Source organism: Dendrobates tinctorius, unplaced genomic scaffold (genome assembly GCF_039654945.1).
Source record: "Dendrobates tinctorius isolate UK_male_01 unplaced genomic scaffold, ASM3965494v1 ptg000107l, whole genome shotgun sequence".
Classification (NCBI taxonomy): Eukaryota; Metazoa; Chordata; class Amphibia; order Anura; family Dendrobatidae; genus Dendrobates; species Dendrobates tinctorius.
The window spans coordinates 7,699,198-7,719,936 of record NW_027361775.1 but is presented as its reverse complement, the minus strand read 5'-3'; the positions used below and the strand labels follow the sequence as shown (position 1 = coordinate 7,719,936).

General features: G+C 45.2%; 1 protein-coding gene across 3 annotated transcripts in view; it reads right to left on the bottom strand.

The window, feature by feature from the left end:
• GCLC (glutamate-cysteine ligase catalytic subunit) overlaps window positions 1-20,739 on the bottom strand; it is a 100,940-nt gene that overhangs the window by 23,499 nt on the left and 56,702 nt on the right. For 2 of the 3 annotated variants that reach the window (XM_073589149.1, XM_073589150.1), the window contains exons 2-7: window positions 20,164-20,276; window positions 8,428-8,610; window positions 6,735-6,848; window positions 6,506-6,564; window positions 6,289-6,425; window positions 3,938-4,012 (exon numbers count right to left, since the gene is read on the bottom strand). In XM_073589149.1, the coding sequence (XP_073445250.1) occupies window positions 3,938-4,012; window positions 6,289-6,425; window positions 6,506-6,564; window positions 6,735-6,848; window positions 8,428-8,610; window positions 20,164-20,276 (681 nt within the window). Of the gene's footprint in view, window positions 1-3,937; window positions 4,013-6,288; window positions 6,426-6,505; window positions 6,565-6,734; window positions 6,849-8,427; window positions 8,611-20,163; window positions 20,277-20,739 lie in introns of those variants that run through there. The other variant, XM_073589151.1, reaches the window with a different exon arrangement.

The window sequence follows — 20,739 nt, the reverse complement described above, 5'->3', positions numbered from 1 at the left end:
CGACTCCCTGCGCCTGCATGTCTCGTGGCTGTTTGACAGCTGCAACACATGCAGGGATTACCTCACAATCCAATCCCAGTGTCTACTCCACTGATTCTGCCCCCTGCCACAGCTCTTCATCTGTGGCTCCCCCTCGACTTTTAGGTCCTTCCACAACTCCCTTGCTCTCTGCTTTTTCTCCTTTTCTCACAATTCGGTGAGACCAGACACAGACTTGCTGGGAGAACTTTCACAAGATTAAAAAAAGTGACCAGTATTTTTTTTTTTTATTAAATCCTAACTAGTGATGAGCGAGCGTGCATCGGTGTGCTCGGGTACGCTAGTTACTCAAACAAGTTTCGCGGGTTCTCGAGTTCCCATGATCAGTGTTGGTTTAGGCTTTCATGCAGCTGAATTTCCACATGAATCCCACACCTCAGCTCACTAGAATTATTCCTTGCATTTTTTATCCTTTTTTTGCCGCATGCATTTTGTTTCTCTTTTGGTATGTTAGCACACACGTGCAAAGCTATTGAAATGGGGTAGATAGATAACCATAAAATACATAATTAGTGCCGCAAGTGTGTAGTTTACTGCACTTTTATTAACCTAATAAATAATTGAAAAAACGACATGGGGTCCCCCCCTATTTTTTGATAACCAGCCAAGGTAAAGCAGACACCTACAGGTTTATATTATCATCACACTGGGACAGGCCATGGATATTGTGCCCTTCCAAGCCTGAAAATACCAATCCGCAGCCGCTTCAGAAGCAGAGCATCACGTTAGATGCGCCAATTCTGGCAATTTGCCCGGTTCTTCCCGATTACCCTGGAGAGGTGGCAATCGGGGTAATGGTAAATTTGGGTTGATGTCAGCTGTGATTTGCCATCAACCTCTGGGGCTAGTAATGAAGATCCATTAAACACACACAAAAAAAAACAAAAAAAACAAAAAAAAAAAAAAACACACACTGAATAAACCCCCCCACGCCATGACTCGGTTACCAAAAAATCCCATGCAGGTCTTTAGTAATCCTGAAAATCTAAAAACATAAAAAAAGATAGAAATACACACAAGACTGTACCTCATTCACCAATTACCCAAAATGTTGACACGCAAATCCGATGTAATCCACGTTCCTTGGATCTGTCTCCGGCATCTGAATAGCAGTAAAGTGACCACTATTAACAGGAGCTAGGGAGTGACGTCAGTGCTCATCATTGTCGATGGCTCCCACTGAGCTCAGCGAGAAACTGCGACTCTGATGGTTGTTGTAGTCACTACCCAACACCTGTGAATAGCGGTCACTTTGCTACTTTTCAGTTGCAGGAGCCAGATTCAAGAAACAGACTACGGCGGAGATTCATGGAAACATTTTGGGTAATAAATTGGTGTATAAGGGACACTTTTGTGTTTGTGTCTTTAGTTTTTTCATGTGTCCATTTCGGAACTACATCCAATTTGGTGGAGTGCTGCAGACCTGCAAGAGATTTTCTTCAATAAATTAATGAACAAGGAATAGTGTGGGGGGTGTCTTTATTCAAATAGTGTTTTTTCAGAGTTGTTTTTTTCTTGATTACTGGGTTAGTAATGTGGGTGTCTGATAGATGCCACTCTATTACCGACCCCAGGGCTTGATAAACCCCAACTACCATTAACCTGATTGCCACCACACCAGGGCATTGGGAAGAGTCGGACAAAGCGCCATCTAATGTGATGCGCCAATTCTGGGGCAGCTGCTGGCTGGCATTTTTTTTATGCTGCGAAGGGCACGATAACCTGGGACTTACCCAGCCCGATAATATCAGCCCACAGCTGTCTGCTTTACATTTGCTAGTTATCAAAAATGTGCCTAGGAATGCTTGTTGCAGATTGTGCAAATGTGCTTTTAGAGAGGACAAAATACTTGCCATGCCCCAAGTGCCTGCATCCCTCACTATGCCATTGTGTGCATGCATAAACATGCTGCGAATTTTAAAATCTGCACCACGTGGTAAACCAAGTGGTATTAAGACCTGCAATGTGTACACCTTGAGTCAAGGCTGGTTTCACACTTGCGGATGTTTCACACACGGATGTTCAAATCCAGCTCGTGGAGGTGTGTGCATGTCTGTGTATTGTCGTAGGGGAGAACTATGTTGGAGATATAGATAGAAACGGTGTAAACTCTGCAACTCAATAGACTACTATTCACCTGTTATACAGTCATATGTTAAAGTTTGGGCACCCCTATTAATGTTAACCTTTTTTCTGTATAACAATTTTGGTTTTTGCAACAGCTATTTCAGTTTCATATATCTAATAACTGACGGACTCCGTTATATTTCTGGATTCAAATGAGGTTTATTGTACTAACAGAAAATGTGCAATCTGCATTTAAACAAAATTTGACCGGTGCAAAAGTATGGGCACCCTTATCATTTTCTTGATTTGAACACTCCTAACTACTTTTTACTGACTTCCTGAAGCACTAAATTGGTTTTGTAACCTCATTGAGCTTTGATCTTCATAGCCAGGTGTATCAAATCATGAGAAAAGGTATTTAAGGTGGCCACTTGCAAGTAGTTCTCCTATTTGATTCTCCTATGAAGAGTGGCATCATGGGCTCCTCAAAACAACTCTCAAATGATCTGAAAACAAAGATTATTCAACATAGCTTTTCAGGGGAAGGATACAAAAAGTTGTCTCAGAGATTTAACCTGTCAGTTTCCACTGTGAGGAACAAAGTAAGGAAATGGAAGAACACAGGTACAGTTCTTGTTAAGCCCAGAAATGGCAGGCCAAGAAAAATATCAGAAAGGCAGAGAAGAAGAATGGTGAGAACAGTCAAGGACAATCCACAGACCACCTCCAAAGACCTGCAGCATCATCTTGCTGCAGATGGTGTCACTGTGCATCGGTCAACAATACAGCACACTGCACAAGGAGAAGCTGTATGGGAGAGTGATGCGAAAGAAGCCGTTTCTGCAAGCACGCCACAAACAGAGTCGCCTGAGGTATGCAAAAGCACATTTGGACAAGCCAGTTACATTTTGGAAGGTCCTGTGGACTGATGAAACAAAGATTGAGTTGTTTGGTCATACAAAAAGGCGTTATGCATGGAGGCTAAAAAATACAGCATTCCAAGAAAAACACTTGCTACCCACAGTAAAATTTGGTGGAGGTTCCATCATGCTTTGGGGCTGTGTAGCCAATGCCGGCACCGGGGAATCTTGTTAAAGTTGAGGGTCGCATGGATTCAACTCAATATCAGCAGATTCTTGACAATAATGTGCAAGAATCAGTGACGAAGTTGAAGTTACGCAGGGGGATGGATATTTCAGCAAGACAATGATCCAAAACACTGCTCCAAATCTACTCAGGCATTCATGCAGAGGAACAATTACAATGTTCTGGAATGGCCATCCCAGTCCCCAGACCTGAATATCATTGAACATCTGTGTGATGATTTGAAGCAGGCTGTCCATGCTCGGCGACCATCATACTTAACTGAACTGGAATTGTTATGTAAACAGGAATGGTCACAAATACCTTCAACCAGGAACTCATTAATAGCTACAGGAAGCGACTAGAGGCTGTTATTTTTGCAAAAGGAGGATCTACGAAATATTAATGTCACTTTTATGTTGAGGTGCCCATACTTTTGCACCGGTCAAATTTTGTTTAAATGCAGATTGCACATTTTCTGTTAGTACAATAAACCTCATTTGAATCCAGAAATATAACCGAGTCCATCAGTTATTAGATATATGAAACTGAAATAGCTGTTGCAAAAACCTAAATTGTTATAAAGAAAAAAGGTTAACATTAATAGGGGTGCCCAAACTTTAACATATGACTGTAAATGCATTACAAAGTACAAAATAAAGAGTCTTAATTGGAACCAATATGTCTCCAAGGGGAATAAACATTTCAAAAAGTATGAAAAACTTAAAAAAAACAACTACAGGCTTACCACAATTGGGCATATTGTTGCTAGCTGGTCATAAAGATACCTGGCTTCTGAAATGCTGCAAGCCTGGAAAGTTACCTACCGCAAGAAAAAAAATATAGTGTTTACAAAAAAAGTGCAACTGAACAAAATATACTAACAATGGAGAAGACATGGAGAATAGCAAAACAACCAGCATTCACTGAGCAAGAAAGTTCCACTGAATGGTAGAGTTTAGAAGCAAACATTTTTAAAGGGGTCCAATCAGCAGAATTGTGCTGTGTAATTTACAGACAGTGTCAGTTTGACACAGTTATACTGATTAAAATGATACCTGGGTTGATGAAATCCGTCTTTTGGTTGCTAATCTTTAATTTTCAGTTTTGAGTTAATAAGATTCTCGTGCTCCGGGGCGGCCTGTTGGAGGTCTTCATGTGGTGCTTTGCTTAGGTATTCATCTGTATGGCTTCTGATAGGTCACTCAGTGACCTGCCCCCTAATTTACATCATGATATACAGCTCTGGCAAAAATTAAGAGACCACTGTGCAATTTTATAAAAATCATCTTCTCTACATGTCTGACAGCCATTCCAGTGTCAGTTGAATTCCAACCAGAGTACACCTCATTCTACTTAATGTGCTTCTGATTAGGTGATCACATGAACCAAATCTTATTTAACGAAGTATAAAAAAAACCCTGCTGTGGTGTTCACAATCCTCTTGCAATAGGACAAGCTGGATGGCAAAACAAGTGCTAGTAATATCCCAAAAGTAATAGGAATGAAAAAGTAACAACCATGCCAAAGGAGTTGAAAAGAAAAGTCTTTAGTGAGGAAAAGAAGGGCTCAATTATAGCTGTACTTGCAGAGGGATACAGTGAGCTTCATGTTGCCTCCATCCTTAAAATTTCTAAGACGGCAGTCCATTACAACAAGGTCAAGCAGCAGACATTGGGGACAACAAAGCTACAGGTCGGCAGAGGACGAAAATGACTCTCCACTAACTAGGATGACCGTCATCTTATTTGAAGGTCACTCAGCAACCGCAGGATGACATCAAGTGACTTACAAAAGAATGGCAAATGGCAGCTGGGGTGAAGTGCATGGTAAGAACAGTTTGTAATATGCTCCTAGAGGCAAGGCTCAAGTCATGTAAAGGTAGAAAAAAGCCTTTCAGCAATGAGATGCAAAAGGAGAGCCAGGCTGAAGTTTGCCAAAGACCATAAGGATTGGTCCATAGAGGACTGGAGTAAGGTAATCTTCTCTGATGAGTTTAATTTTCAGCTTTGCCCAACACCTGGTCATCTAATGGTTATCGAAGACTTGTTGTCAGTAGTTTATAGAATAAAAGAGCAATTTACATTTTACTCAAAAATATACCTATAAAGAGAAAAATTCGACAAACTGAAAATTTTGCAGTGGTCTCTTAATTTTTGCCAGAGCTGTAAATTTGAAAAAAAAAAAAAAAAAAAATCACCTTCAGCAGGTGGCAGCACCTGCGCCGCAGAATGATTGCATGTCTATTGTGCATTTAATTCTTCATTTGCTGGTATAACTACATAGAGGAAAAAAAAAAATAAGATGGCAGCACCTGCGCAGTAGCATTTATTGGGTACTGCATTTTAGTGGAGACATTTTTTGTTGTTTTATTTTTCTAACAAGATGGCGTCGCTGGCACTTGAGCAGTAGCATCTATCGGATCGCTGATAGATGCTACTACGCAGGAGCGGCCGGCGCCATTTTGAGACCGTTTATTAAGAATTTTATTCCAGCAAATAAAATTATATGCATATTATACACGTGATCATGATCGGCGATCCGACAGCTGCTACCACGCAAGTGCCAGTGATGCCATCTTGCGAGAGAGAAAAAAAAAAAAACAAAGAAAAATAAGTCTCCACTAAAATGCCACTGACCGTGACCCGATAGATGCTCCTTGCGCAGGTGCCGCCATCTTGGTGTTTTTTTTTCTTTCTATATTTATTTATACCAGCAAATAAATAAATTAAATGAACATTAGACATGCAATCAAGCTGCAGCGGAGGCGCTGTCACCTGCAGAAGGTGATTTTTTTTTTGTTCAGTATGTAAAATAGGGGGCGGGTCACTGAGGGATCAGTGACCTGTCAGAAGCCATACACATGAATACCTAATCAGAGCACCACATGAAGACCCCCCCACCCCAGAGCACGAGCATATCATTAACTGAAAATAAAGATTAAGCAACAACCACAAGACGGATTTCATCAGCCACGGTATCATTGTAATTAGTATAACGGCGCCGACCTGACACTGTAGGTTTCTCAGCGCAACCCTGCTGATAGGTTCCCTTTAAATACAAAATACTGGTTCCATGTCTGAGCCAAGCATGTCATACCTGAAGACAGCAATTGCCCATCCCAAAGCCCATGGCATCCATGTATACGTGATCAGGCAACGCCGCCTTAGCTCCATCACCAGGATCATTTGCAAATCTTTCAATAAATGGAGACGGAGTATTTCGGTCTTTAAAAACTACATAAACAAAACAAAAAAGGCACTGTAACAAGCCAATGATGACTAGCAATCACAATATAACCAAAAAGCATACTCACTTGGAACATTAATGGCTACTTTTTCACCACGCCTATGTCGAATATTTCTGGTTAAAGTACTGTGTAAAACAAAAGTAGGAGGCCTATTTGAATGCCAGTGACAATGGTAATACACTAAAGTAACCTGAACCAAGCATTCACACATTTTATATAGTTACCAATATTTATCTAATGGCATTAAACCTATAAAAAGTTTAGTATCACTTTACAGATTAAACCCAAAGTGTACCTAAAGCGAGGATGTTTGTTAATCGCTTCATCTGGAAAGAAGAGAGACTTGGAGGCCCCTTGTTCCACTGGAGTTGGTTGAAATTCTGGCATTGTGAATCCTGGACATCCCAGTCTAAGGACATACAATTGCTAGGATTAGTTATGTCAGCCATACTTGCAGACACAAAACAGAGGTGTGGAGCCACAGAAATTAAGTATAATAATATTATCTTTATTAGGAAAAGGACAGAAACGGAACAAATGGGGAAAATGTGCAAATAAAGTGCAGCAGTGCAAAAGACGTGCAGGATTAGCCACGGCCAAAAAACTTTATCAAGATGTTCAAATATATTTCGACTTTAATTTAAGGAGGTAAATGTATCAGATGTGCCCACAAAGATAGTTAACAGACATGGCCCACATAAAGGTGAATAATAATGGGACACAAAAACAGCTCATAACGGCATATACAAAGGAAACCATACTGTCAGTGACATACGTCTATATAAGACTATATGCTCCAATAGTTTATTGCGGCTATAATGCCAATAAGATCATTTAAACAATATTGTCACAGACAAAGTGATTGCCGGTGAGCCCACGCAATGCCAGAGAGACCTATTTCTCTCCCACTAGGGACATGAAATAACACCCATCCAAACAGGGGTTAATAACCCCGCAATGCCATTATTACCTCCAACGAAAATTCAGATGTGAGGTTTTTAAACCTCACATCCTTGTCTTACTCCACGCCCCCTGACGGAGTAACGCTCCGAAACGCGTGTCGGGGAGACGTGTGGACCGCCTGGCCATCCGAATTTTCGTTGGAGGTAATAATGGTATTGCGGGGTTATTAACCCCTATTTGGATGGGTGTTATTTCATGTCCCTAGTGGGAGGGAAATAGGGCTCACCGGCAATATCTTTATGTCTGTGATAATATTGTTTAAATGATCTTATTGGCATTATAGCCGCAATAAACTATTGGAGCATATAGTTAGATATAGTCTTATATAGACGTATGTCACTGACAGTATGGTTTCCTTTGTATATGTCGTTATGAGCTGTTTTTGTGTCCCATTATTATTCACCTTTATGTGGGCCATGTCTGTTAACTATCTTTGTGGGCACATCTGATAAATTTAAGGAGACAAATAATGTAAGTCGAAATATATTTGAACATCTTGATAAAGTTTTTTGGCCGTGGCTAATCCTGCACGTCTTTTGCACTGCTGCACTTTGTTATTTGCACATGTTCCCCATTTGCTCAGTTTCTGTCCTTTTCCTAATAAAGATAATATTATTATACTCACTAATATGGGATCTTTGGTCGTAATTTCTGTGGCTTCCACACCTCTGTTTTATGATTTGTAGCGACTGATCCTTGATTGTCCTGGACTAACGGCACCTGTGTGTTGCATTGTCACACACAGGATGCTGCTATATACCTTTGCTTTTGTGTTTTGTCATACTTGCAGACATCCATGATTTCATACACACGTATGTAAGGAGTATGGTCTCCTTGTGTTTGTGCTGATAAGGTCTAAAAAGCACTGTGGAAATGGATGGTGCTACAGTACAGAAGCGAGTGAAATAAATCATACATACACACAATGTATTACACTTTACCTTTATGTATTTTTGAAATTTCAGCACACATTTATTATAAGTCACTACGGTGAAAGAAAACACAAAAAAAACAGCACTTTTTACCTTGGGAAGGAAGTTATAGTGCAAATAGAAACATTGTCTGACAGCAGTGAAGAGGCTTCTTGGCGTCGTTTCTTCATGTTATCTTCTACTGTATTAAACTCGGCCATTGTTCCTCCATAGGGCTGCCCAGGAGTTCCCTCAATCATATAGCTGCCATACTCTGGTCTCCAAAGTGTCGGATGGCTGAATTTGGGATACAGAAAGTATTGTCATTTTCCCCAAATAAGTGATGAATATACATGGAATTACTGAGGTCTGCAATCCTCTGCCCGTCTGAGCTATAGTAAGGTTTCTTTTAAAATAATTTTATTGGTTTTTAGCAATTAAACAGGGTAAAGGTACTGTCACACTTAGCGATGTACCAGCGATCCCGAACAGCGATATGACGCGGTCAGGATCGCTGGTGCATCGCTAAGTGGTCGCTAGTGAGCTGCCACACAGGCAGATCTCACCAGCGACTTCCCTGAGGACGGGGGTCGTTACTTACCTGTCAGACGCGGCGATCCCGACGTCCTCCCACCCGCGTCCACGCGTCGCTCGTCTCCACAGCAGGAAGCGGACGACGAGAAACGGTCCAGGACGTTCTCGCGCGATCAGCGATAACCAGCGGGGGAGCGGTCGGAGGTAAGTGTCACACATAGCGATATCGCTAGCAATATCGCTTAGTGAGACAGGCCCTTAAGGGAAGGAAGGTAGGAAGGGAGGAAAGGGAATGGGAAGTAAAGAACCTTATACAGGTACGGAAAAAATTTAAAACTAGAGAACCCACAAATAGGCATTAAATAGCATATAGCGAATAACAACATAAAAGGAAAAGAAAATCGCCAATCCTTATTATGGGGTAAAATTCTTGGAAGGAGATACAACATCCCGGTACTACAACGGCCATGTTGAGGCCCCAAAATATAATACCTCTTAATAGGTCTATTTGATATGGAATTTGTTGTTCCAAGTCTTCCATTTTTTTGTATATTTGTGGATGTGATGATTGTTAATCGCAAATCGGAGTTCTAAATCACCATGTTGGCCTATTTTATCAAATATGTCCGAAAACGTAGGAACCTCGACTTTCTTCCACCATTGTGCTAACATGGTCTTAGTCACTAAGAGGATGTGTATGATAATGTATCTTACTGAATCATCAAACTGTTCCATGTCTAATGAAAGAAGTGCTCTTTCAGGCGTAATTGTGAAGTCCTTACCAATGACATTAATGTGCTGTGTGACCTGGAACCAGAGGTTTTTGATTTTTGAACAACCCCAAAATATATGGTAGAGGTTCCCTTGATGTCCACAGCCTCTCCAGCACAAGGAAGATAGTTCTGTGTTAAAATGTGATAACCTTGTCGGGGTATAGTACCACCTATTTAACAGTTTAAAATAACCCTCGTGAAGACCCATTGATATCTTGGAATTGTAAGTGAATTTGATGGCATCGTTCCAATTCTCGAGACGGATATCAGCACATAAATCGGACGCCCATCTCTTCATATATATATGCTTTTGTGGCTCGTTAGGTCCTTGACGACAGATCTATACAAATTACGCAGACTCCAGAGGTTTTTATTTTTAAGGTTGCACAATAGTGAAGATAGCATTTCAGAATTTAAAGTCTTCCCTTTTATGATTTTCCAAATTCTGTCTTTCAACATGGTGTAAAAGACCAGCTCAGAAGACGGTAGATTATATGTAGCCCTGATCTCACTGAATTTCAAGAACTCCACTAAAAACATCCCCCACCTTTTTGATTCCAGATTTCCCCCCTACCTCCGGCATCGGGAGATCATCCATCAGTGCAAATGAAGATAGGGGTAGTTTTAAGATTTGCTCTGCTTTTTTGATATTTTTAGTCGGCTTAATGAGTTCCCTCCAGGCTGAGACTATCGACCGAAATAAGCTTTCGCGTGGAACCTCTATCACTAGCATCTCTCTCCAAGCCATACCAAGCCGGATGTGTCATGTTTTCCGTAAACCAGTGCCAGCTCTGTTTAATACGTGAGGCCTGATAATAAGCGTATATGTTGGGCAGTCCTGCGCCCCCATGCTTTTTATTTTTATAAAGTAAGTCTGCAGATATTCTTGCTTTCTTACTTTTCCAAATAGTCGGATGAGCTCTTGAATTTTAACAATGGTTTGGCGCAGAAAGCTTACTGGCAAAGTCCTAAATATATATAACATTTCGGGAAGGATAAAGGCTTTGACTGCCAGAATCTTCCCAAAAATGGAAGTCTCAAGCTGAGCCAAAAAGGATAGATTGCCCGTAATAGTCTTTATAATGCTGTCTAAATTGGCCCTAACTGTGGCTTGGATTGATCATGCTATTCTAATCCCTAGATAGACAATCTCTTTCTCCTCCCAAATGAACTGGGTTTGAGTCTTTATTTTGTTAATTTCGGATTGTTTCATGTTTAGAGTTATAAATTTGGATTTGTGTGGGTTTATCTTAAAATAGGATGCTCTAAAGAATTTTTCTAGTTCATTTGAAAATTTGGAATTGGAATTTGCGGGATCAAGTAGTGTGAGGAAGAGATCATCTGCAAATAACCCAATTTTAAAATTTTGTGATGGCAGTTCAAAGCCTTTAATATCATTGGTTAATCTAATTTTTCGTCTAGGGGCTCTATGGCAAGCACAAATAGATGGGGAGACAGAGGGCACCCCTGTCTCGTGCCATTAGTAATGTCAGCTGTAGTAAGGTTTCTAAGCCAGAGAACCAGTAGTCTGCTCAGTGCTGATGGGAGAGCCCACAACTAGACCCCTGAAAAAGCCATCTGCACATGAGAGCCTGGTTTGACTGATCCAGGGAGTTTCCTCCCTTCTGGAGGAGAGCCAGTTCGCATAATTAGCATGTACTGGTACATGGGCAAGCTAAACGGAAATGTACAAGTCTATACTACATGAATCCAGTAAGTTTCTAACTTCTGGTAACAAAAGGTCTAAGATGGAAAAGGACACTGCTACAGGCTACAATACTTGGGTATTGTGGTCACAAGCCAAGCAGGAGTACTCAAAGTCAGGCAGCTGCTGCAAAAGCAACGGAGATTAAATCCCAGTGTAACATTACCCCGGACCACAGCTTCAATATGGGATTAAAAGAAGCATAAAATTTTACATTGGGTTGGAGATCACTTCTAACAAAAGGCTAGTAAAATCCTTCTCAGCTTCCCTATTTGCTAACGACTCGTCAAACATTAGCTGACCATTGTGCGCACAGTATAACACCAGTATGACAGGTTTATACGTGCCCCAGCTGTTTGGTTGTATTCTCCACTCCTTCAATAACGAATGATTGATTTTCAATTAAAATATTTAGCCTTTTGTACTTGGTGGTTTCCTACTGCTTTTCATAACCTACTTTAGGTTTATGTTCTATCAATTTGATCTACATGCATAGTCTGTGTTACATGTATATAAAAACAGGATTTTTGGGTTGCTTACCGTAAAATCTGTTTCTCGGAGCCTTCATTGGGGGACACAGAGACCTTGGGTGTATGCTGCTGCCACTAGGAGGCTGACACTATGCACAAAAAAAGATAGCTCCTCCTCCGCAGTGTACACCCCACCGACCGGCAGAGAATTCCTCAGTTAGTGAGAAAGCAGTAGGAGAAGGAACAGAATAGGTTGACAACATAGACAACTCAACTGTAAACATTCAACCAAAGTAAGAACAGGAGCTGTAAAACATGGGAGGGTGCTGTGTCCCCCAATGAAGGCTCCGAGAAACAGATTTTACGGTAAGCAACCCAAAAATCCTGTTTTCTCGTTCGCCTTATTGGGGGACACAGAGACCTTGGGACGTCCCAAAGCAGTCCCTGGGGTGGGAAACAAACTTCCATCAGGCCAGCGGACTCACCACCGCGGCCTGCAGAATCAGTCTACCTAGGCTGGCGTCCGCCGAAGCGTAGGTGTGGACTCTGTAGAATTTCACAAACGTGTGAACCGATGACCATGTTGCAGCTTTGCAAAGCTGCAGTGCGGAAGCTCTGTGGCGCACCGCCCAGGAGGCACCCACTGCTCGAGTAGAGTGGGCCCTGATACCCGGAGGGGCTCCGCGACGCTTAACACGGTAGGCTTCCAGGATAGCCGATCTGATCCAGCGAATGGTGGTTTTGACGCCGGGTGACCTTTCCGCGCTCCATCAGGGATAATGAAAAGAGACTCTGTCTTTCGCAAGGAAGTCGTCCTAGACAGATAGACTCTTACCGCCCTAACCAGGTCCAGCTTGTTCAAGGACCGCTCTCGGGGATGAGTTGGATTCGGACAAAAGGACGGGAGCACGATATCCTCGTTGAGGTGAAACGAGGACACCACCTTCGGAAGGAACGAGGGCGGAGGCCGCAGAACTACCTTATCCTGGTGGAGAACCAGAAAGGGAGAGCGGCACGAAAGAGCTGCCAATTCCGACACGCACCGGACGGAGGTGATGGCCACCAGAAAGGCTACCTTCCAAGAAAGGAGAGAAAGGGAAATATCCCTGAGGGGTTCAAAGGGCGGACCTTGCAGAACCTCAAGAACCAGATTAAGATCCCATGGATCCACGGGCGCCCGGTACGGCGGGACCGTGTGAGCCACGCCCTGAAGAAAGGTCTTAACCTGAGGACGGGAAGCCAACGTTTTCTGAAACAGAATGGACAGCGCCGAAACTTGACCCTTCAGGGAACTGAGGGCAAGCCCCGCATCCAATCCTGCCTGAAGAAACGCTAGGACTGAAGGGAGCGAAAAGGACATGGGCGCGACGTCATTGGTCTCACACCAAGTGAAATAGGCCTTCCAAGTACGGTAGTAAATCTTGGAAGATGATGGCTTTCTGGCTCGGATCATGGTCTGAATTACGTGGTCGGAAAATCCTGCTCGTTTCAGAACCTCGGTCTCAACAGCCACGCCGTTAAATTGAGCGGCCGAGAATTGGGGTGGCAAATCGGACCCTGAGACAGCAGATCTGTTCTGTCTGGAAGCCTCCAGGGGGCGTCCGCGAGAAGGTTGACAATGTCCGCGAACCAAGACCTTCTGGGCCAATTCGGGGCGATGAGAATGACTGGAAGTCCTTCTGCCTTGATCTTCTTCAACAGCTTGGGAAGAAGAGGCAGAGGAGGGAACAGGTAGGGAAGTTCGAACTGGGACCAAGGAACGGCCAGGGCGTCGGCGCCCACTGCCAGAGGGTCCCGAGACCTGGACACGAATTGTGGGACTTTCCTGTTGAGGCGAGATGCCATGAGGTCTACATCCGGGGTTCCCCACCGAAGGCAGAGTAGATGAAACACTTCCGGATGTAGGGACCATTCTCCCGCCGCGAGACCCTCGCGGCTGAGAAAATCGGCGGCCCAGTTGTCTACGCCGGGAATGTGAACCGCGGAGATTGTCGGGACGGAAATCTCCGCCCAACGAAGAATCTTGGACACCTCCGCCAGGGCTGAAACACTCCGTGTTCCCCCTTGGCGGTTGACATATGCCACTGCTGTGGCGTTGTCTGTCTGAATCCGTACCGGCAGTCCCTTGAGGAGCCTTTCCCAGTGGACCAGAGCAAGATGGATCGCTCGAATCTCCAGAACGTTGATCGGTAGCGCTGATTCCCGATCCGACCATCAACCCTGAACAGTGTGGCTGCGGAACACAGCACCCCAACCGAGGAGACTGGCATCTGTGGTTACTATCTGCCAGTGAATGGGAAGGAAGGATCGACCCGATAGAATGAGAGGTGACGACAACCACCAGTTGAGAGACCGCTTGATCCGGTAAGAAAGATGGACAGGGCGATCCAGGGACCGAGGCGACCTGTTCCATTTCGACAGAATGGCCTGCTGGAGAGGCCTGGCGTGAAATTGGGCAAAGGGAACTGCCTCTATTGCCGCGACCATCTTTCCCAGGACCCTCATGGCTGTACGGAGGGATGGGAATCGCGAGGTCTGCAGCGATCGTACTTCCTGCTGCAGAGAGAGAATCTTTTCTTGTGGGAGAAAGACCCTTGACCGACGAGTGTCGAACAGAAGACCTAGAAAGACCAGGCGTTGGGTAGGAACCAGACAGGACTTTTTCCTGTTGACGATCCACCCGAAATTGGAAAGAGTGTCCAGGACGATTGACAAACTTTGGTGAGCCTGTTGGAATGAGGGAGCCTTGATCAGAATATCGTCTAGGTACGGGAAAAGAACGAGGCCTCTGACTCTCAACAAAGCCATCAACGCAGCCATGATCTTCGTGAAGACTCTGGGAGCGGTGGCAAGACCGAAGGGCAGAGCGACAAACTGGTAGTGGTGCTGTCGAATCGCAAAGCGCAGGAACTTCTGATGTCCGGAGAAAATTGGAACATGTAAATAGGCATCTTGGATGTCTATTGAGCACATGAATTCCTGCTCCTCCATGGAGGCGATGACAGAGCGAAGCGACTCCATGCGGAAGTGGCGAAGGCGGACCCTCTTGTTGAGCAGCTTGAGATCCAAGATGGGTCGAACTGCGCCGTCTTTTTTCGGCACTACAAACAGGTTCGAGTAGAACCCCGTGAAGCGCTCCGATTCGGGAACGGGCACAATCACCCCGAAACTGAGGAGAGCGGCGATAGCTGTAGAGAACCCCGGGATCAAGGCTGGATCCTTTGGAGGCCGGGATTCGAAGAAACGATCCCGTGGGAGAGAGACGAACTCTATCTTGTATCCTGAGGATACGACCTCCCTGACCCAGGCGTCCTCCACGGCGGCCAGCCAAACGTCCCTGAAGGAAAGAAGTCGACCTCCCAATTGGAAAGGCCCTTCGCGTGCCCGATGATAGTCATGCTGAAGTAGATCGTCCAGATCTAGATCTGGACGGTCTGCCCTGGGAGGAGTGGGGTCGCCAGGAAGGAGTGGGTCTGAAGGAAACTTTCCTTCTCTCCTGGCGAGCCTGCGGTCTCTGTTGGCTGGAGGAGTTGTCCGCCGTATTGAAACGGCGGAAAGTCCGAAAGGGTCGAAACTGACGCCTTAGTGGGGGTCTGCGAGGCTTGGACTGAGGGAGGAGTGAACTCGTGCCTCCGGTGGCGTCCTTAATAATCTGGTCCAATTGGGACCCAAAGAGGCGCACCCCCTGAAAAGGCAGGTTAGTGAGGGACTTTTTAGAAGACAAGTCCGCTTGCCATGCCTTTAGCCAAAGTGTACGTCGAATTGCAATAACGTTGCTTGACGCCTGAACTGCACAGGATACAGCATCCAAGGAAGCGGAGAGAAGATAGTCCCCAGCCTGGGAGATCTGATTGGCGAGATTGGCCAAATGCTCCGGTTGCGCCTTATCTAAGATGCCCTGCCGAAGGTCGTCTGCCCACGTGGCCATGGTCTTTGCTGTCCAGGATGAAGCAAAGATTGGACACACCGCCGCTGAAGCCGCTTCAAAGGCAGACTTCACCAGGGATTCTATAATCCTGTCATTAGAATCCTTTAGGGACGCCACGCCTGAAAGCGGGAGAACCGTGTTATTGGATAGCCTGGACACGGGCGGATCGACTGAGGGAGAGGCCGACCAGTTGTCCGTGAGCTCCTTAGCAAATGGGTAGAGTATGCCGAGACGTTTTCCTCTTTGAAAGCGTCTGGTCGGATCCTCTCTTTCCTTGGTAAAAATTTTCCCAAACTGGGAATGGAAAGGAAAAACCCTGGAGGGAGTTTCTGCCCGTCTGAACGAAACCTCCTGATCTGAGGATTTCGCAGGGGAGTCAGCAATATCGAAGGTATGATGGATCGCAGCAATGAGGTCCTGCACTGTGACCTTCATGCTTGCATCCTGGTCTGAATCCAGCTCTAAAATCCCCTCAGATGACCTGTCCGAAAGAGATTCCCCTGACTCGGGAGAGGAGGCCCGAGAGGGAGACTGGTGAGAAGGGCTATGCGGTGAGATGGGACTAGGAGAGGATTCCGGCTGGGAATCTTGCCTGGGTCTTTTGCGACTACCGCTGGCTGATTCAGATGGAACAATTTGGGACCTGCTTGGCCCTGCTGAAGAGTTCAGGGGCAACTTATCAAGAACGGCCACCAGGGACTGAGACACCCTGGTGAGGTCTGCCACTGATTGAGAAAGCGAGGAGGCCCAGCCAGGCATGGGGGGCTCACTCTCACCTGGGGCCGCAGATGGCTCCTGGACGGCGTCAGGCTGAATTGGATTGCTACAATCCAGGCAGAGGGGAGTGGACTGGCCTGAGGGAAGTTTGCGATTGCACGAAGAACATGCAAAGTACTTGACTAAAGTGCAGGGGGGGGCGGTAGAGCGGGTACGATCAGACTTAGACATAGTGAAAAGCTGAGGTAATGCCGGAAGGTTGGGGGACAGAGGGCGGAGAAGGGTCAGTCTGCAGTGCAGAGCTACTCACGGTCCGGTGTCCCCAGAAGCGATGCTCTGCGACCTGTCAGTGGATGCAGGTCAGAGCGAAATCCGGCTGACAGACCTCCTGAAAAAAACCAGCTGGAGAAGATGCTGTCCAGTGAGGAGCTGGTGCCCGGCTAACAGGCTGGGAAAATGGCGCGCCTTAGGAGAGGAGGGAGGGCGGAGCACCTCGCAGGGTTAAAATTCACCGCCCTCTAGCCAATAGCAGGCTGGGCAGGTGAAGGACAGGCGGTGGGAGGGCCTGGGAAGAGCGGGAGAGAAGCCCGCTTAGAAGAAAGGGGCGGGGGGCGTGGCCGCGACGCAGCGGTAGGCCCGAACTGAAGCCGGGGCCTAAATTAGTTGCGGCGGCCGCCTGTCAGCAGGGGGTCGGCGCGGAAGTCCGAAAAAGTGGGACGCCGCAGTCGCAAGTCGCTCCCAATGGGAAAAAAACCCCTGCTCCCTGTACCCAGAAAGGGGGGAGGGAAGGGGGGGGGATGCCCAGCAACATTGAGCTGCGTATAGCCTTGTGGCGACTGCGAGCGACCGCAGCGCCTACCCCTGTGACCATTGAAGAGGTGACCGTCGGGAATGGGCAGCAGGGCCTAATACTCAACTATCCACGATCCGTTACCTGTCTGAAGAAGTCTTGCGTCTCATCCAACCGACAGGCTCTGGTAGGCGAGTGGGAGGGAGACTGGCGACAAGGACCCCTGGAGTCGCTGGCACGTCTTGGTGTCGGCGTCCGTCTGGCTGGTCCTGCCGCGGAGAACCGCAAGGATACGGGGTGGCAGTACACGCCGTACTTGCAGACTCCATGTGGGAGTACAGATGTGACTTTTCACTCTGTATCCCTCCGTAGAACCTGAAAAGGAACGACGCACAACGAGGTAGATATGGGTCTAATAAAAGACCCGTGTCCACCTCCTACTGACACTAAGCTAAACTGAGGAATTCTCTGCCGGTCGGTGGGGTGTACACTGCGGAGGAGGAGCTATCTTTTTTTGTGCATAGTGTCAGCCTCCTAGTGGCAGCAGCATACACCCAAGGTCTCTGTGTCCCCCAATAAGGCGAACGAGAAAACCACACGTCACTTTATATTTTCCGCTGCTCGAAAAAGGTCCAGACATAGGACAGACATACAGCTATTTTAAAGGAACACTGTAAAAGAGGAAATGGAAAATGGGTTCAAAATCAGCAGACTAAACTTTACCCCTTCACGACCTTGCAATTTTCCATTGTTTCCTCATCTTTATTATGAGATGCACTGGAAAGCAGGCAAAAAATTACAAGTTCGTTGCAACTACAAAGAAGGTGCAATTGCAGGAGTTTTTTTTTTTTTTTTTTCTTTACCTATCATGTTTAGTACAGGATAAAAATGACCTGGCAGTATGATTCTCCAAGTCAATAAGAGTACGCAGATAAATAAATAAAAACAAGCCAATCTGTATTTTGGCAAGTAGTGAGATAAAAAAAAAAAAAAAAAAAAAATTAAACTTCTGCTGCCATTTTTTCGAGACCCATAACTGTTTCATTTTTTGGGGTATGGAGTTGTGTGATTGCTCAGGGCACAAAAAAATAACCCGACATTTTTATCATTTTGGGGTAGACATGATGTTTTGACCGCCTCTTACTGCAGTGTTGCGGTGGCCAAAAAATACGATTATGGCATTTAGATTGTTTTCCTCGTTACACAGTTCCAAATGAAGTAATATACTTGATAGATTGACCTTTTAGAGTGCAGTGATGCCAAGTGTGTAGTCATTTTTTAATGAGGCAAAAAGGGAACGGCTGTCATTACAACCCATCGGCACCACGCCATCACGAGCATGTCTATGGAATGATGCGCCCCCTTCCTGCCAGCGCGTGTTCAATGCCGCTGTCAGAGATGGACTGTGGGATTTAACAGATTAACAATTGCAGGCAGAGCTCCACTGCACCCGCGGCTGTTAAAAGGTACAGGATGGCTGATTAAAATCAACCGTTGTGTGTGGGGAAAAATACGGGCTCACAGACCAAAGGCAGGGACACAACTTTCACGTCAAAGATCGTGAAGGGGTGGCCCGAAATACAAATGAATTTTCATTCTAAATCTTTATGTATTTAATGCCATAATTTAAAACCATTTTTTAATACATTTAAATTCAAAGTTCCCAAACTACACTTTTTTCCTCCCACAGATAAGAGACAAACAGAATACAGTACACCAACAGTAAGGCTATGTTCCCACGTTGCAGGCTAAAGGCGCAGTTACACATAACGATGCCCCAGCAATCCCACCAACGATCCGACATGGATGGGATCGCTGGGACATCGTTAGGGTGATCGCTGGTGAGCTGTCACATAGACAGCCCCTCCAGCAATCAGAACCAGCGAGCAAGCTGGTTTCCAATGTAAACAGCGGGTATCCAAGAGCCATGCGGCACTTAGTTACCCACTGTTTACCTTGGAAACTAGCAGGTTTCTAAAAGCCGCGCGGCTCTTAGACACCCGCTGTTAACATTGGAAACCAGCGTCCAGCATCGCTGATCTCTCGCTGCCACATGCAGCAATGTGTGCTGGCCATCGGGAGACCAACAATCAAAAAAATGGCCCAGGACGATCCTGCACGATCAGCGATACCCGGCAGGGGGCCGGTCACTGATCAAAGTCACACACAGCTATTTCGCTGGTGAGATCGCTGTGGCGTCACAAAATCAGCAATCTCGCTGGCAATATCGCTGTGTGTGACGGGGCCTTTAGGCTATGTTCCAACATTGCAGAAATGCTGCGGAATTGTCAGCAGCATTTCCACAACTCCCCGCCGCGGGTAAGACGCATGCATAATTCGCATGCGTTTTCCCGTAAAACACAAGCGTTTTTAGCTTGCAGAATGCTAGCACTTTTCCAAGCGATGCTTGAAGCATCGATTGGAAGTGATTGACAGGTTGGTCACACTTGTCAAGTATAGTGCTTGACAAGTGTGACCAATTTTTTACTATTGATGCTGCCTATGCAGTCTCCGCTCCTCCAGACCCTGGGTACCATCTGCACATGAAGTGCTCACTTTACGCATGGTGGGCATAGCCACATGCGTAAAGTGAGCGTTTCAGTGCAATCCCATAGGATTGCATGGGAATGCATTTAAGCGGTTTTTTATGTGTTTCTGCAGGGACAAAATCGTGGCGGAAACGCATAAAAACCGCAAGGTGGGCACACGGCCTAAGGATTACGTCAACATTTAACAAAAGGAAACCTATCACTATGGAGTTCTGAAGTAGAGACAAACACCCCAAATCCGGCCCAGCATTTATTTCCACAAGGTTTGAGTAGCTCTGCTCACTGTAGCCACTTGCTAAATATTATATGTCAGCTGGCCATCTATAGGAGAAATGAGGAAAATAAGCAGTAACAAAAAAAAACAAAAAACATAAGATAACATACTTTGGATTTATTTTTTCACCTCTGCCTTGAAGTGTATCAAGCATTTCTTCTCCTTGTAGTACTAATCGCACCTTGTGATTTTCATGATCAAAGGCAAGCAACATATACTCCACCTGAAAAAAAAAAAAGAAGTAAAATTAAGTTTTAAAATATGAAATTTTACCATTAACACAATAAATCTTCAGGTTTTACTAATAAATCCCATTTAAATTTTCAGACTTTGAAAGCTACAGACGTGACATGGAAGAGTGTCTTTTCACAGTCAGAGAGCTCTGCCTACACCAGCTCTTCTGAATCAGTATAGTGTCATTTTTTAACAACTTTATCTCATTTCTACTGCACTGAACGGCTATGATGCTGAGGATTATAGGATATCCCCTTCCCATAAGAGTATGAATATAGGATCTCCCCTTCCCACTTGTGAGATTTTCCCTTCACATCATAAGATGTATATACATGACAGTCTGGAAGATGTTGATACTTTCTTTACTCTGCAGTGTATAACATTTTCCTAGCATCAGGCATTGGGCTACAAGAAAAGAAAGGAAACAGGGATCTGATATCACAGCTTAAAAG